The sequence below is a fragment of the Gadus macrocephalus genome, chromosome 20 (genome assembly GCF_031168955.1).
Source record: "Gadus macrocephalus chromosome 20, ASM3116895v1".
NCBI lineage: Eukaryota > Metazoa > Chordata > Actinopteri > Gadiformes > Gadidae > Gadus > Gadus macrocephalus.
Genome location: NC_082401.1, coordinates 22,286,545 through 22,305,921, shown reverse-complemented (window position 1 = coordinate 22,305,921; position 19,377 = coordinate 22,286,545). Strand labels below are relative to the sequence as shown.

The following is a 19,377-nucleotide window of genomic DNA, read 5'->3' as shown; positions in this document are numbered from 1 at the left end:
CATAACATTTGTCAAAAACATTCATTTTTGGATTTCTAGACCAACAACACATGCTGTTCAGGTGGATAGATGGTGCGCGTGTGTGTGTGTGTGTGTGTGTGTGTGTGTGTGTGTGTGTGTGTGTGTGTGTGTGTGTGTGTGTGTGTGTGTGTGTGTGTGTGTGTTTATGTTTGTCTGTGAATGTGTGCACGAGAATGAATTGGCATTATAATAAACTATAAATCTAAATATATATTTTATAGCTTCTATAGGTTCAGAACCACTAACAATTTACGTTTCCAAATAAGAGGCAAATCCCTTTAACCTCACAAGATGGGTCAACGGAGATTTCCACAAGGAGCCTGTAAGGATATCGACTCAATCCAACAACAAATAATTGTCTCAACTTGCGAGACAAAGTGTGCCTTTAATAAGATAGAGGGCCAGGCCTTTCCTTGTCAACTGGTTCTAAACCAGTGAAGATAAACAAACAAATATGCAAACAAACTGTACTTTTGCAACTCGCTATAAAAGACATGACATGGCAGTCATGTCTTCAATGCTTGTAGTGAATTCCTGCCCACCTTGGAGCTATCAGTCACAGTCATGCTTACTATTGCGGTTTGCTTGTCCCCCTTATATACCACAAAGGTGTGTAAGCGTAACAGTAGATTTAAAGGATAGTTCCCCAAAGCATAAGAGCATAACAAAGAGGATGAATGATAAATGAAGAGACTTTATATGCAAAGTAAAAAATTAAAAGCTATAACAGTTTTACACGCCAGATTGGAGCCTCTGGGGGCGAAATAGAGGACATTAAGAGCACAAAACCCAACATTATGAATTATTTAGAGCAGAGTGTGGAAGCTACAAGACGTTGGCGAAGATTAACACACTTTTTTTTTTTTTTTTTTCAGGTGTGGTCCTTTTTGTGGCATTTCCTTCCCCGCTCTTGAAGAACAGATCATATCAAACATAAAGTACAAATAATACCAATAAAATGTTTGCGGTTTCATGATTGATAAGGATAATAAATGCTTTTCTCCGTTGATCGACACTGACCACTACAAAAAAAAACGTCAATAAAAAAAAGTAAACAATAACAATCGGAATCGTACAAAAAAATCGTAAAAAACGCTAAACAGTTCACTCACCGCCCTGGTCGGTGCTGACGGTGATGGTGGCCACCGGTGGCGGGACGGTGCTCATCTGCGACACGCCGTTGAAGGACTCCACCTCGAAGGTGTAGTTGGCGTGGACGGAGAAGTCCACCACGGTCACGGCGGCCTGCACAAGGCCCACGGGCCGCGGCAGGAAGCGGAGCTCCTCCTCGCACTGCCGGCACTGGTCGCTCCGCAGCGGGTCGCAGCGCTTGCAGAGCACGCTGTAGGTGACGTCGCGGCGGCCCCCCGCGTCGCTGGGCGGGGACCACTCCAGCACCAGGCAGGTGTCGTTGAGGTTGTACATCAGGTTCCGGGGAGCGGACGGCGGGCCTGCCGAGAGAGGGTTTCCTTATTCATTTTTACGAGACGTGTGACATGTTAACGAAGAGGTATGAGAGGCGCGGTGCAGAGTGACAGCCCTTCACGGCAGCTCTACTTTTGTTTTAATTATGTGTTCGATTTTCCCGTCCAAAATTAGACATGAGACGAGACAAAAAAAAAAACGCAGCCCTGCAACTCGGCAATATGATTTTATTAGCGTGGCCCATTTTTTGGGCTAAGCTAAAAAATGGGACCCTCAATTCATGCTCTGCGTGCTTTGTGTTTTTATGTGAATGTATAATGGTTGATAATGTATCAATAATGTGCATGTGTATGTGTATGTATATGGGCCTCATTACTTAGGGACATTCCTTACATAATGCACTCCTCTCACCACTAGAAATTTCGCTGACCGGGGTATAGCAGAACAGAATGTTGGTTTTATAATACTGTGAGGAAACAAATGGTCAGAGGAGAGCATTGAGTTTAGAAGAGCTGGTAAAACAGTTTTCTCATCTGACGGCACAACAAAGGAAATCATCTGGCACAAGAGAAAAAGTTTTGACAGCGCCGTGTTGACAAAGCAAGGTCATCACTCGACTTTTGAGAGGGTCTATTCATACTTTCACTGTCCCTGCTGAATAAGAACAACATTTCCAACACATTGAACAGCAGAGTGGGGTGGATTTGACTCTCCTGGGCATCAAATGACACTTAAAGTCACCCCAAACCAAAACGTAGACCTAAATCCTCTCATGCTCGTGCATTTAATGTGAATATTCCCCCAGTAAGAATCATGCGACCCCATTGTTTCACTGAAGATGTCTGGTAAATGTGGGCCATGTGTCTACCCATGATCATATTCCATTAGACAAGAGATGTGACTATCTATCTTATGAAATGCTTTTCATTCCCCAGCCTTCGAATCGTAGCGCACTTCACTCTGATACCTTGCAGTGAGGACTTCATCCCTCTCAGTTATCCGTGTGCAATATGCTTGGATCATGCTGTAGCATCTGACATTTAAGTTCAAGGTGTTCCATATCAGCTGGGTGGGGGGGTTGGGAGGGGGGGGGGGGGTACAGATGGCAGTGTGGCAGCGGGTCAAGTCATGTTTATTTACTTGATTCAAAGCTCATAACACCTATTTACATGAAGTTAAGTAGGCCTAACGGGTCACTGAATTCGTGCCCCGTAAAGTCAATACGCCAGACACTGAAAGAGATTACGAATGCAACGTAACTTTCATAACTCTTTAGATATGTCCACTCATGGCTGGAGTTAACTTCCTGCCTAGCTAGTTGTTATGTCTTGTTCCATAAATGTTTATCCAACCTTAACTGCACCACAACTAAACCTTACCGTCTTTTACAAATTCCTAAACATTTCCATCCTTAACATAATACCGGACCATTGCTAGGCTTTTACCCAAAGTGAACTGTCTGTCCTAATACAGCTGAACCTAACACAAAGTAATGGTCTCCTGTCTTAGCCACAAGGAGACCACATTCCTTTATACATTCCTAATTGATCATTCTCCCTCACAGTCATACCCAACCCCTTCCTGTTCAGGCTGAGTAGTTTTGTCATTCCTATTCATTCATATTTCATAAATATTGCACGACAAATAGTGTGTCGACTACATACGACAAAACCAATGTCTTGTGTTTTATTATAGATGGAAGTATGTGTGAGATAGGGAGGGAGGGAGAGAGAGAGAGAGAGAGAGAGAGAGAGAGAGAGAGAGAGGGGAGAGAGAGAGAGAGAAACGGAGAGAGAGACGGAGAGAAACTGAGAGAGAGAGAGAGAGAGAGAAACGGAGAGAGAGAGACGGAGAGAAACAGAGAGAGAGAGAGAGAGAGAGAGAGAGAGAGAGAGAGAGAGAGAGAAACGGAGAGAGAGAGACGGAGAGAAACTGAGAGAGAGAGAGAGAGAGAGAGAGAGAGAGAGAGAGAGAGAGAGAGAGAGACAGAGAGAGAGAGAGAGAGAGAGAGAGAGAGAGAGCGAGCGCCCCCCCCGCTGTGTTTGGCACACGTGTGTTTGCGGCGTGTCAGAGAGAGTGTGGTGTTGTGGAAGGCAAGCAGCTGCCAGCAGGGTGGAGCTAGGAGCCGTAGGGACTCAGCCTCTCCGTTGTTGCCAAGCTCACCGTCTGGACAATAGAATCTCTCTCTCGCCCCCCTCCCCTTATCAGGGAACACATCCCATGTATCTCCCTCCCTTTCAACATCTCCTCGGAACAGACAGCCCCTCCTCTGAGCCCGTTAGCATCTGCCTATTTTCTCTCCCTCTCTCTCTTTTCACCCTCCTGTCATCCTTATCTCTCTTTCTCTTTTCTGCCATTCTTCAATGGAGAGATTCCCTAACCGCCGAAACCCTTTTTTGTCCCCGCGGACATCGGTACAATCGCTCTCCCTCCCTTCCCTCCCCACGTCTTTGTCCGTCTCTGTCCGTGCCATCGATTCCCCTTTTTATGTGGGGCCATTTCTGCTGCCCTGCATGACATTTCATCTGCTGCCCTGCCTTTCTCTGGCAAACTATCAGTCTTATCATTGGGAACTCTCCTACATTCAAACATATAAATAGATATTTATATATATCCTTATAAAACTTTTATGGCACCAAAAAATAAGGTCAACTATATTCTATCTACTCTATCTATAATTGTTTGATTAAAAAAGAATGAATATTTAGTTAATTAATAGTAGTTTATAATTTAATGCAAATGAGTTGATAATGATGATTCCTTACGGAATAAGGGATGGCAGGAAGTGCTGTAATCTTTTTCTGACATCTCGTGATATGCATCTGATGTATATATTATTGTCCTCACACTAACTCTGCAGCATTAGGAGATGCCAGTATTCTCTTCCTATGCAGTGACTAAAACACACACACACACACACACACACACACACACACACACACACACACACACACACACACACACACACACACACACACACACACACACACACACACACACACAATCGCATACTAAATCTTTCTCAGACAGCCCACCCCTGGGATGAACACACAACATTATCTTTGGGGCTTTGGGATAGATAACTGAGGCACTGAAATGTCATAATGATAATTTAAACAAATGTGTCCTTCCTGTTAACAAATAAACACACTTTCACCATTCGGAGGCTCTTCCTGAAAACACCACAGGAATCCCAAAGAGGGGACCCAAGTGTCCTACCAATTCCCCTTTCTCTTTCTTATAACAAAATTTGTCGTTAGATATATTGTCTAATTTAATAAATGCATTTATTAGAGAATCAGGTATTATCACAAAACTACCCGTGCTTGTTTATTACATAGTAGGGAATAAAAACTGGCAAGTGGTTTACAACCAGATTCAGTAAATATTTTATAACGCTTTTCAACAGACACCAGATGGCAATAAGATTCTAATTAAACATAGCAAATACAGACTTCAGTGACCTCTGTCTTAAAGACTTGGTGGGGTTTGAAATATTGTACAGGGCTCGGTTAAACAGCCTTTTTAGTCAGTAATATGATGTGAATTTGGACTGGGTCCTTATTGGGCCAGTTGCCTTTTGTTCATGGAAAGCATTCTAGGCAGTTTTGTAATGGAAAATGTCTTTGGAAAGATAAAAGCAGATTTCTGATAAAGTGGGTATACGCATGGGACTTCTTGAGCTCTGATAAGATCACGTGTTTCAATTACTGTATGAGCGACACACACTCGTACCATCAGACCATCAAGTGGTGGTAAAATCTCAACGAGAGCAACCTGAATAGAGAATAAAAGAAAATATAGCAGGATTTGCAAAAGTGCCAGCTGACTTCATTTCAAACAGCTGTGTACATACCTGCTACCTGGACCAACAACTCGGTTCTCAACTCGCTACGGGTGGCTTAAACCTGAGATCGTCCAAGAGATCCAGAAAACGCGAATGGAATGACAGCGCTCTTCGCAGGACTCACGCGTGCACGCCATGGTGGGAGGGTCCTTCTCCGACCGGAAGAAGCCCTTCTCACAGTAGCAGATGGCGGTCCCCTGGCCGTAGCTGAAGCTGTGCAGAGGACACTTGGAGCACTTCAGGTTCCCGGCGAACGCCTTGTAGAACCCTGACTGGCACGCTGGATGTGGAGAGAAGCAGACAGAACGGCGGCGGGATATCGTTTAATGGGAACACAAGGAGAAGGGCACATTGAATCGGGACCGGCCCGTATGAGCAAGGCCATCTCCGTTCACACACCTGCACAATAGCCAATTCATGCAAAAAAAATGGTACATATATTGGTCACTTATTTATGTATGACATCAACAGTGAGTATGCATAAATGTACCACAGACGCACGCACGCTAACACTCACACAAAGACACGAAGACAAAGAAATGTGCACACACGAGCACACGAGCACACACAAACACACACACACACACACACACACACACACACACACACACACACACACACACACACACACACACACACACACACACACACACACACACACACACACACACAAACACGCACACACATGCAAGCACACATTCACCCACACACACACACACACATGCAAGAACACATACGCACACACACACGCACACACATTCACAGTCAAATGCGCCTGCTTGCCCACAGTGGCTCAAAGAAAATTAACAGAGGGAAGCAGAGACAGTTAAAAGAGACGAGTCTAGTGAGAATTCAACTTTGCCAGCAGTTGTCGAAGAGAACATGGATTTAACAAGGTGACAGAAACTAAGCCACTTAGAAAGGCTTCACCTTGAGGCACCCAGTCCCTTTGTGTCTTCTGTTGCCTTGAGTGATAAATGGTATGGTGCCCATGAGAAGAATAGGCTGGGGGGTAGTGCGTTTGTGCGGGTGTGTGTGTGTGTGTGTGTGTGTGTGTGTGTGTGTGTGTGTGTGTGTGTGTGTGTGTGTGTGTGTTTGATGTGAGGGAGTTGGGGGATTGCTGCTCTGATCAAACGGGGACAATTAGGAAAGGGGGGAAAAGGTTACTGCATGCATGCTGCTACTGTACGTGCCTGCCACACACACACACACACACACACACACACACACACACACACACACACACACACACACACACACACACACACACACACACACACACACACACACACACACACACACAGGCAACACACAGGCAACACACACACACACACACACACACACACACACACACACACACACACACACACACACACACACACACAAACACACACACAGCCACGAGCGCACACGGGGTGATGAAGAATGTCTGTCCGTCTCCAGCGGTGCACCAAGGCTTGCTCTGTCATTAACCTCTTCCTCACGCGTGTCCTTCAGTCAACAAAGCCTCACTCGGCTCCCCTTCCCCCTCCCCCCCCTACCCCCCCCCCCCCCCCCCTGACGAGCGCCTGCTGTAGACCATCAGCCTCATGATGCCTCTGTGTCTCTGACCTCCGCCGCTAAAAAGCCGACATTTATTTCCTGACCTCGGACGGAACGCCGTGCAACCCCTGGCCGGCGTGGCCGGCGTCCAAAGCCAAACCACCCCCCACCCCCCCTATAGGAACGGCGTTCTGGCTGGCTGTGCGTCAACACACTCGGACACAAGCTCTCAGTTCGAGGGGGGATATTGTGTACCACTTGTGACCAGCAGCGTGCTGATGTTTTCCTGTAAAATACACACTTTTTGCTGTTGCCGAGAATGAAAGCCGTCTCTCGCGGGACTATCCCGGAAACTGCTTTTTTTATGTACTTGAAATTGCATAGGCTGACATTCCCTGCAAGAAAGAGGATATATACAGTGAAATGTGCTGAGTTGCAATAGCGGCATTACCATTCAGTGTATTCATATTAATCCCTAGAGTAGATTTAGCTTTTAAGACTATAAGGGGTTCAGAGGAGTTCTGTAAGCCTAGCATATCAGCCGAATCATTTGATCAAGGCAGACATTAGCCTTCATCCTACGCTGGTGCACTTGTCCGTTCCAGAATGGAACCAGGGATTGAAACGGGAATTATCATGTTTCACATGTGATTGGAAACACAACAAAGCACTCATTTGATCTTCTTTGTTTGGCTGCAACAGAAAGCAGTAGTTGAATCAGCCATCAGACTGAGTTCCATCAACATCTCTGCGTTACAATTGTTGAGCCCACTTCACACTTTATTACTCTGGAGCACATTTTTTGTTGCACATTTGTTGCATCGATTTTTTTAATGCTTCAAATTGATTGTTACCAAATGCCTGCATTAAAAATATATTTCTGCAAAATGTGTGGATTTCTGCACTTGGTATGGTTTTATGTGTTATAAGTTTGTGACAATGACAAATACAAAAGAAAAACACTTTTCACAGTCTACCACTCCCTTGGTATGTGAAGAACAGTGTTGATTAGTGCAACTTAAGAAATACATTTATACCATAACACACATGTTCACAAACTCACTCATGCATGCACACACACTTACCCACACACACGACCCACATTCAATTAAATATAATGTACAGAAGAAAAAGAGAAGGTTAAGACAGAAGAGTCTACAGAGAGTACTAGTTGTCAAAGAGAACTTGGATTTACAAGGTAACAGAAGCTAAGCTAAACTTCAAAGATCTTTACCTGGAAGCACCCAATTTGGGATTGGGGAGCGGAACAACTTTAAGCAGAGGTTGTACAAGATGCAATTCTTGTTTATTTAGTTAAAAAATCCTAGTGTGTGTGCATGTGTGTGTTTTTGTATGTGGAACTGTTTAAAACACTAACTTGTTTTGCTTCTTATTGAGCAAGCACAACTGGAAGGAAAGGATATTCCTACATGCATCCATCTATGTGTTCCTAGAGACATCGCTCTCTCTTCCTCTCATTGTTCAGTGAAACGGTTCAATCCCTCAAATCAACAAGATGTCAAACAAAGCACTCAAATAATCACAGCTATGTCTATGGCACCAAAATGTGCATCATCTTCCCAAATTGCCCGGTTCTCCTTCTCGTCCACCGTGTACCGGCTCAGCTCAGGTTCCTTCTGACGTATCAAAGAGTTTGGCAGAATGTTAGGTGTGTTCAGAAGCATGATGAAGGTGAAGTCCTCTTCCTCGTGTTGTTGAGGCGGTCGGCAGCGGCGGAGAAAAACAATCCCAAGAGGAGCACAATTCTGCAGCATTTACTTACAGGTCCACATCAACAAATGTTGCAGAATAGTTCAGCTCTTGAAATTAAAGAGGTGGCATGAAGCAGATGCGCGGGATGAGGGAGCTTGGTCATAGAAGCTGGCCGGGCTGCGGGCCGGACAGAGGGACGGCAGATGCATGCTGCCTACCAATCACATGTGCACAAACACACACAAAAGCACGCGCACATACGCACACTCAACCTAAGTAGCAATTCACAAGAAGCTCACTGCGGTGTAAAAAATGATCATAAAACCACTTTGAGATGTCGATTTTTATGTCGACCGCTAATAAACTATTTCCTGCCGTAATACTTGAAAGAAAACCATAGAATAGAACACACATGCATGCATGCGTGTGGCATTTCACGTAGAAGTAGTACATCACACTCTCAAATCCCTGGACCTTTAACCATCACTTCTGCAATTAGCAATGGTGTCGGTCTCCAATTGAAGAGCCCTCCTCACTGCATCTCTCTTGCTCCGTCACTCTCAATATTTCTCCTCTCCAACACGCTCTTCTCATCTCTTCATTAGTCGATATTTGTGTTAGATTTACACTCTAGGATTAGTGTCAGTGATTGGTGTTGTCAGCCTAATGATGTCAGGGAGAGGTGGTGGGGAGAAATTAGACTGTTTCTGCGAGAGTGTGACATCGTCTGCGAGAACTTTGCTTAGCTTTCACTCTTCTCGTTTCGTATTTTTACATTGAAACACCTATCTTTGTTTCCAGAGGCATCAGGTCGGATCCCGTTACTAACTGGGAGGTTTTCTGAACTCCATGGCTTACCTGTAACTGATTGGTCAGCCTTCAACCAATCAAAGTGGTCGTACGGGCTTAATCTGATCAGACCAAAATTATATTGAGCCTTTTAGTGGAAATATGTGTCTGCAAAAATGTAATGCTTTTGGAAACAATTTGATGCATACTATTTATACTATTAATATAACATAGCTTGTCACCTTTCTTTCTAGTGCAACAGTGGAAACAGATGCGTGAACAGCAATTCCATAGCCCAATATATCAATCAGTCAAACTGAACAGGGTAAATTATTATTATTACCCCCCTGAAGAAGAACAATTCACATTGATGGGAACTGTGTAACAAACTGAGTAACAAAGAAATACAAAAGTAAAAAATATATAAATAATTGCCCATAGCATAAAGACAAAATAAAGGCATTTAGGATATACAACGTAAATGCAGAGGAGATGTCGTTAAACACAGACACTGTTGGGTGTAGCCTATTCATTGGCAGATGACGATATATATATCAGTAACATTATCAGAGCAGGCGATCTACCCCACAGACACCTTTTTATGGTCCCTTCAGAGGTCAGCCTTTAGGAGTTGTTAAGAGACGTATTTTATGTGGCCCAGGTGAAACAACCGTAGTAAACCTCTCAAATACTACTACATATACTGCTACAAGCAAGCCTAGTATCCAGTAATCAAGAGGGGACAAAATATAAAGGCAGAATTTGCTCACTAAATCGTGACTTCTACAATGCAGTGCCCCATTGGGGACTGGACCTCCCATAAACCTCTGCTCTAATGGTTGAACACGACCCGCCAAGACTAGTCACTGGCTTCATTTTCTACAAGTCTGCATTCATTATTGTGCTTGTAAGACATTAGCCACTGATCCAAAATATCAAGCAGCACTAGACTTTACAACGTAATGAGGGGCCATTTTGACAGGTGATATATTCTATTCCTAAGGAATTAATGATTGTCACAGTAGAGAAATGTATATATTTTATCATTTATAATGACATATTTTCCTTTTTTATCCTTCTTTAACTTCTACCTTTCAAGTTAAAGGGTGAACAGAACAGAACTTCTAGTTAAAGGCAGAATTCTGCTGTGAAAGTCACTGTGCTTTCATGCTTTTGTTGCATCTAGCAACTCACTCTGAAACATGAAAAATTAAGTATAACCAATCACGTACTTGCTAAAGATACTGAGGGAAAAATTTACTAAAATTCAAAGCAAAATGAATGTAAAGAAATGTATAGCATACTGTGCATCATCAAGTGGAAGCTGCTTTCAACTAAATACTTGGGAGGCATATCAAGCTTCAAACTTTTCTTTCTTCTTCCGTTCTGCACTGAAGGTAAGTTATTGGTACGTCTCTTACAGACATATGGCCATTAGCAGGGATAAAGTGCCCTTGTTTACTGACATGGATAAGGGAGGCATTCAGAGTGAAAGGAAAGAGGAGTGAAGAAAGTATGTGCGCACATTTGAGTGTGTGTGTGTGATTGTGGGTGAGTGCGTGTGTGCTTGCGTGCGTGGGTGGGTGGGTGCGTGCGTGTGTGTGTGCTTGCGTACGCGCATGCTCAAACACTTTCAAAGGTTGTTTAAGTATCGTCTGGTGCCTTCATCAGCAAAACCCCAATCACAGACCGTCTCCCAACTATAAAATTACCAATTTTTTGGACGTTGAATGCGCCTCTTCATTACAACCTGAAGGTATAGAAAGAAACGCCTAGTCTGAAGATAAGAGCAATGTGAGATGAGAGATGCCAACTAGTGAGTGGTGTAAGCGGACACATCTAGGAGCAGATGGCAGAGTGGCTGGATGTACGACAGTTTTGCAGGTGTGTGTCTGTGTGTGCATTTGTGTGGTTGTGTGTACTACACCAGACTCGACAAGGCTGTCCTTCAGACTGCTAACATAGTGTTTCATGTCAGCTTACGGGAGGAAGCTAAAAACAGCGTGCTGCGGCTGCTTGATTAGCTTGACAAATCTGCTCTGGAATTTCAACATTAATTGTGGCATAGTGGGACGCCTAAGAAAGACGCGCTTAAAAAATGACTTCTAAAGTTAACAGTTTTTCCACATAAATCCAATATGACCACAGAAGGAAGGGAAAACCAAAAGGAACTCCAAGAAGTAGGGACGCATTGTGCTTTCCAAAGGCCTAATCATAGGACCAGAGATTTCTGAAATAAATTAAATGAATGATAAACAAAGGCAAAAAGCGCAGATGACAAGGAGTGTTTCAAATAACTTTTAAAAAAGTGGAAAGATAAGCACCACTTACCATCACAATCTTATGACTCACGATCTTCCAACTAAAGGTGGTAACACAATCTCAGAGAAACAGAGATTGTGATTATGAATCATGAGACTGTGGTGGTTAGTGGTGCTTATCTTACCACTTTATTAAGATTAGCACTTAAACACAAATTGGAAATCCGTACCTCTGTCTAGTATGGATGTTGATAGATGCTTACATTTAGTTTGTTTTCCAAATACGGTTCATAGAGGAAAGAGAAAAGAGGTTTCTAATAGGGCCCGACTGATATTGATTTTTGAGTGCCGATGCCGATGCCGATTATTTTCAGAGAAAAATTATGATTACGATTTAATCGGCCGATTAAAAAAAAAAAAAAAAAAGCATATAAAACGTAGTTTTTGATACCTTAAATATACTTTAAACACTTTTGACGAATATGTGAATTGAATGCAGAACCTTTGAGTGTTTTAGAATACATTTACAGTCAAAAATGAGTGTAATGTAAAATGTAAAATAAATAACTAACTCCCAATGTGCTGCGCTCGTGAGCAGTGACTAACACGTGCGTGCTGAGCAGTATGGTCTCACCGTTAGAGTCTACAGTATAACAAATTAACATGGCCTGGGACCTAAAGAAAAACAGGCACAACATGCTCAAACAACGTGTCTTGTGTACATTGGTGAGGTGAGCGCGCAGCTGCTTTCATGTTGTACGGTAAAATTCAATCTCCTCTTTTTTACTCCAGCTAAAGTTGTTAGTTAGCTAGGCGAGTAGGAGCGCAATCTGGATAAGTGCAATAACATTTAAAAAAAAAAAAAAAAAAAAACGGTTGTAATCTGCGTCTTTTCGGCAGATGTCGATTATTTTCAAAAAGGCTATAATCGGCCGATTAAATCGGCAGGCCGATGAATCGGTCGGGCCCTAGTTTCTAAGGTCTAAAGCTTCCCCCCCCCCCCCAAGTAATCTATACGGTACATGTATTTACCAAACCACCTCCCACCCGTCCACCCATCCATCGTGCAGGTCCGGGTCGGCAGGACTGACTTTGTCCAAATGCTTTTGAATCTGAAGCAGCAGCCATCAGAGACTCTGACAGCTAATGATAGCCAACGCTTGCACAATTGATAGGACCTCTCCGTCTTCCAAACACAGTTTGGCAGAGCAGGCAGAGTCAACTCTTTTATTACAGCCTGCTGTAATGTATTGCATTATGGGTAAAATGTGATAGTAGTGGTGGTAGTAGTTTGATAGCAAATCGGTAGTAAATATAATAGCTTGACGCAAGTGGCGGCACTTGCGTTTTTTTTCATGTTTGCATGTTTAGGTCATGATATTCTCAGATGGTCTATCTATTCTCCATTTGTAAAGCCGGAATAATACTGTAATGTGCCACAGATGACACGAATGGTAGAGTATGACTAGCCCTCTTACATTAGACATGTAGAGTCACAGAGCAAAACTATCTTAGAAAATACACCACAAACACACATACACACACGCCACGCATACACGCAAACACACACACAAACACACACACACACACACACACACACCCACACCCACACCCACACACAAACAAACACACACGCACACAGATCAGTGAAGGTATAAAATATTCCACTCAGCCAGTGTGATAGTGTTCAATGTCCAACATTAGCTGCAATAAGGCCACTTCCTGATGCAGTGACACACATTAATCCCATTTCCAGCAGGGTTTCTTTCTGCAATGCTCTGAAAGCTAACACTAAACACTAAACTAAATAATTAGGACAAAAAACAAAGAGGTTTCAATATGAATAATTGTATCCGCAGGTGGGCTTCTGTATAAACGGAATGACATCACACAGACCCCATCTGGACGGATGAAGGGACGTTGACATTTTGGTACTGTTTGGTACTGAAACTCATAAAATCACAGCCGTACTCTATACTCCGTACTCATCTCCCGAGCTTCTTTGGGGGGACAGCGCTTGGCTCACAGTGAGGCGCTAGGAATCCAAACATTGCTCTCAAAAATTGCATAATCAACTTGGAGCTATTGTATTACCTCCAGAGTGGGGGTGTCCTTTGTTCCGGTGCGACTCGTGTTAACGGAACACAGTGGGTTAGCTAATGTGCTCGCCCCGATCAATACATCATACCTGAATACATCAGCTCCCTGTGAGGGGCAAAATGAAACCAGCGCTCTCCCTGTGTGCTCGTGTGAGAGAGTGTGCGTGTGCACACACCTGTGCACTCAAGCGTGCCCATGTACGTGTTTAGTTTTGCGTGTACCCCATCGATCCGCTGTTAATTCCAGCAATGTATGTACAGTATGCCAGGGTTCACCTTATGCATATCATTTGAAATCGATTACGGTCCCTGTATTACTACGGTTATCCCTGTGTTTATGTTTTTTGCTGCCGGCCATCCGCGCACCTGCTAGCGACGGATCTATTCCATGCCAGCCTCCTTGCAGCTCGCTAATCATGTTGACTGCCAGCTCCCAAATTAAGGCTGTCACCACCGCAGCTGGACAATCGCGCCTGGCGCAATTTATCTCCCGATACGTTAAGTGGATCCACGGTGAAAGGCCTGCCGATCACAGTTTGTCATGTGAAACCTGTCAGGTGGCAAAGTGGTGGCTGCGTGGGTGGACAAGGGGTTGACTGGTAGTGGGGGGGTGTCGTGTCAAACACAGGCTTGGGGAAACGCAGGCGCTATAAGGGTGGTCACACGATGGTGTCGCGGCGAGGAGTTAGTTACGCACTTATTTGCCACTCAAATGGTTCCGAAATAAACCGCGGCGATATTGGCTGTGTTTACACAACAGACAGATCTGTAGATACTACAGATCTGTAGATACTACAGCCATTCGGGATGAAAGCAAAACACATCTGTTTCCACCAACGGCAGAACACACTCCTAGCCCACCCGTCACATGACTTAAGTCCTTTCAGCCAACTTTTCTCCTATGTCCGAAAGAGACCAATGGTAAGGAAGGATACCAGTAAAATGAGAAACACTCATTGCAGACCTTATTGCCTGAATCTTGTGAAAAAGGTCATTCCCTCTGACATCAAATCACACTGACAAATGACATACTGACGTATGTATGTATGTATGTATGTATGTATGTATGTATGTATGTGTGTGTGTGTGTGTGTGTGTGTGTGTGTGTGTGTGTGTGTGTGTGTGTGTGTGTGTGTGTGTGTGTGTGTCTGCATATGTGTGCGCTTCTGTGTCTGTGCGTGTCTGTATATCTGTGTGCTTCTGTGTACACTGTGTGCATTGTTTGTGTGCGGTGTATGCATTTGAATGTGCATGTGTATGCATGTGTGAGCATGTGAATGCATGTGTATGTGTCTGTCAGTAGGGTAGCAGGCATCCTGAACGACCAGACATCTGTGTGATTGCGAGGAGACAGCAGATTGGGTTTTCAGAACGGCTGAGCTTCCTGCCGCTATGCTGGAGATGAGGAACAAATGGCCCTTGATTGCATATGATCCCCACGACTACAAGGTGTGCTGGGGTGGAATGTGAAAGCAGAACTGTAAAACTGTCTGCAAGGAAATGAAAGCTATGTGTTGATGAAATTGCCACCAGGTTCAGTTTTGCCAGCACAAGTGAAAAAAATAAGTCGCCAAAGATCTATAGTCTGAGACTAAATCAATTTTTTTATGTTTATTTTTTTACATAAACTTTACATTTTACTTTATATTAACAAATACTAACGTCCGTATGTAAATTATTAACCTATTTTATTCTACATTTAATATTCATGTTGCATTATGTTTCCTAGATTTTACAAAACAACGCAACATCTACATTTAACGCCATGCCTGAAGTGTTAACCAGAGCATTTCCACCTGAATGATGTTAATGAATGAATATCATGTGGTAGATGGCGTAATTTTCATGTGTCTGACAAATTTACAAACCTTATTAAAAAGTACAATATTTCTACAATTAGGCTCTTGTGATACTTCTCATCCAGATCCTTCTGTAAGAACAATCTGTGCAATAGTTAGGTTTGTAAACTCCCACCTTCAACATAACATAGACAGAGAGAAACGTATTCCCAGTAAAACCACTAATCCTTAGGGAGGGCCGATGCGGTGTTCATGTGATAACGAGACATCTGTAACCAGTTGTTAAAAAAACTGTGCCTCATACAAAAGCATCGGCTCGGAGCACTAAAACACATACATCAAGGTTAGCCCTGCGCACGGCAACCCACGTTTAATTGTATCCCAGCTCCCTTCAGTGGGGGCTATAGTAAACGTCCGTGTTTGTACACGGCCCAGGTGAGCAGACAGATGGAAGTGATGGAGGAGGAGGAGGACGATGTTCTACTGCAGACGGAGGCTGCTTTGAAATGCTAATGCCGAGCTACAAGGGGGTGGAAGAGCAGCCTTGACCCAGAGTCCCAGAGCAGAAACACGCAGTTCCCCGCACGCCCACACATGTACCCTCGCACCAGCATACACACACACACACATACATGCGCACACACACACATGCAATCATGCATGTACAACAAATGCAAACACACAAGCGTGGAGTTGGGGGGAACGCATTCCCAAATGTGCTTTGGTCCCCTATTCCCCTGGTCGTCACAGTCACACTCTCTACCCAAGCAGTGGGGTCAGGGAGGTGCAGGGGGGATCTCCCAAAGGCTCAGAGGCAAGCTGAGAGTGGCAAAGACAACTGAGCAAACTTCCTCCCTTAATGTCGACGGTGGAAGATAATTGACTGATGGCAGGGGGGTGGCCTCATATTCACTAGGGCAGTGGTTCTCAAACTTTTTATACCGCGTACCACCACAGAAATTTGTTTCGAGAAGTACCATCATTATGGCATGTTATAAAATATAACAACGTACAGTAGTGTAGGCCTGCTGCCCTATTCAGCTACGCACATCACATGCAGCAGGCACATTTATTCTTAAAGGGGACATATTATACCCCCAGGTGTGAGTGTGATTAGTCCTTACAAGCCGTTTCGAAAATCGGCCCCATATGACATCATTAGTGGGCGTGTCCACCTAGATCTGTGCTGGATAGATCAGTCTACCAGCAAAACCAAGTGGACTGAAGTAAACGTTGCTCATCTATCCAGCACAGATCTAGGTGGACACACCCACTAATGATGTCATATGTGGCAGATTTTCTAAACGACTTGTAAGGCTAATCACACTCACACCTGGTGGTAGAATATGTCCCCTTTAAAAATAATACTATTGTTAGCTGTTGTCAGATGTACAAAGTGGTAGCACTAGAACAGAGACAAGGAAACACACACAGCAAGTGAGAACATGATCTCACGGTAAATGTATTTCCATTCGTACTAGTGTTTTGATAGTATTGTTTTTAAACATTTTTTTCTTTTTTCAAATTCCTCCGCGTACCACTTGATAGCGCATCGCGTACCACCAGTGAACACCAGTGAACACACATACCATCGTTTGAGAACCACTTGCACTAGGGGCATGATTTCTATGCACGTGGATGTGTGTGTCTGTGAGTTTGCGTGTGTGGGAGAGAGAGCGAGCGCGAGAGTGAGAGGTTTTCTTAAGACCAATAAGTGTTTTTAATACCAAGGACATGAGCACCTGTTTGTTTTAACGTAGTGTCTGAGAGTGTTAGAGATACCATTGGTTAAGGGATTCTTTCACAGATTGTTGCTCCGAAAAGAACACTGTGTGTCATTATTATAATGAGAATTATCTTTTGAGTATTACGGCTATGGAGGGGGAGAAGTGACAGGAAGAAGAAAGTGGTGAGAAGAACGAGTACCAGAGGGTTATTTTTTGATCTGCCCACCCGATTAAATCTTGTGCATCTATATGTGCTTGTGTGTGTGAGTGTGTTTGTGTGTAATGGTGTTTTGTGTGTGTTCAGGTGAGTGTGTGTGCATGGGTTGGATGTGGATGTGTTTGTGTGTATGTGTATGTGTGTGTGTGTGTGTGTGTGTGTGCATGCAGGTGGGTTCCCGTGCATGCAGATGTGTTTGTGTCAATGTGTGTGTGTGTGTGTGTGTTTGTGAGTGCGTCTGTGTTTGTGTGTCTGTGTTTGTGTATTTGTGTGTGCGTTCAGGTGAGTGCGTGTGGATGTGCATGCATGCGGAAGTGTTTGTGTGTGTGTGTGTGCGTGTGTGTGTGTGTGTGTGTGTGCGTGTGCGTGTGCGTGCGTGCGTGTGTGTGTGTGTGTGCTGTTGTCAGTGTTTCAAGGCAGAGCGGACAGACGGTGGTCAGCTGGAGCGGGTTGGCTCTGGGGTCTCGTGCCTTGACCCCTGAAGGGCCCGCATGGCCTCTCACACTTGTAGTGTTAATCACTCTCAAAGAGCCTGTCGTGGTGGTGTCACGGCCAGAGGGGTTCTCCCAAATACTGATACACAACGAGGGAGGGAAAAGAGACCATCACACATTCATTCATCAAAAAAAACGACATAGAACACAAAAAGCATTTTCAAACAAATATTTTTTCAATTGTACAAAAACCTTTCGGATAAATGTGCATGTTTAAAAAGTAAATACAAAGTACAGATTGGAATGTAAACAAAATATCAATGAAATGACCTAGAGTGGAGTTGTGGCATGCGTGTCTCTTCATGACTATTCTACAGCCGCAACTTTTTATATGTTTATATATATGTGTATCCTGCTAATGATTATTATTGACTTCAGCAGTATTGTACTCAAAAGGACAACACCTTATTGTAGGAGTCTAACACTTCTTGGTCACCGAAGAGAGAACCCTTTACAGATATTATGGCTCAGCGAACCACAACGATATCAGCCACTCATGACTAATAACAATTAGCAACGTTATTTTTCATTTGAATGCTAAGCTGGGATTTCTTGATTAAAATGGGTTATTCATTATGTTGTTCAAGGAAGCCAAAAGCAATGGAAAATTAGGTTTAATGCTAGTTGTGGTTACAATCCATGTCCGATCATACCTGTAATTTAAATACAAGAGACAGGGTTGGCCCATAGACTAAGTGTTGCAGAGGTAATGGCAGAGCCATTAGCGATAGCAAGCGCCGACTGATTGACCAACTTAAGACTGACTATCCCTATTTGTGCCTATAGTACAGTGAAGCAAGTTCTAGAGAAAATTATATATTCTCTATTTAATATTTTATTGATTTTATATCAATATTTTATTACATATAGACAATACATGCAAAATGTAATCTTAGTAAGCTTTTTGTGAAGTGGGTTATAAATATGTTGTAAATGTGAGAATAATAATTTCTCAGGGACTACTTACAGGCCAAAATGGATTTATGTCAACAATATGTGTAGCTGTGCAAGCTGGATATGTGGTATAGTGTAAAAAAACAAACGTGCATGGCTTAATAAGACGCTCACCCTTTGGTTCCGTGCTTCTTTCATCTTTCCTTATTTTATTACTTTTATGACTGCCGTCTTGAATAAAAATACAACGGTAATGGCTTTTGTTATTGGTGACTTCTACCGATCGATCGCACATAAAGCAAGCTGTATTGGCTGATCAATCAGGTGCTTGCATTATTCTCCCAGTGCTGCTCAATAAGCATACATCAGGCTTAATGTAAGACATAGGATGAGCTGTCTAATGCCTGCAGCTGGCTATGAATAATAAACATCTCACACACACACACACACACACACACACACACACACACACACACACACACACACACACACACACACACACACACACTCACGACCACGCACACATAAACACACGCTGGCACACACACA

General features: G+C 43.5%; 1 protein-coding gene across 1 annotated transcript in view; it reads right to left on the bottom strand.

The window, feature by feature from the left end:
• LOC132448385 (ephrin type-A receptor 6-like) overlaps window positions 1-19,377 on the bottom strand; it is a 72,168-nt gene that overhangs the window by 28,517 nt on the left and 24,274 nt on the right. The window contains exons 4-5 of the mRNA XM_060039607.1: window positions 5,418-5,573; window positions 1,134-1,472 (exon numbers count right to left, since the gene is read on the bottom strand). Coding sequence (XP_059895590.1) covers window positions 1,134-1,472; window positions 5,418-5,573 — 495 coding nt within the window. The remainder of the gene's footprint in view (window positions 1-1,133; window positions 1,473-5,417; window positions 5,574-19,377) is intronic.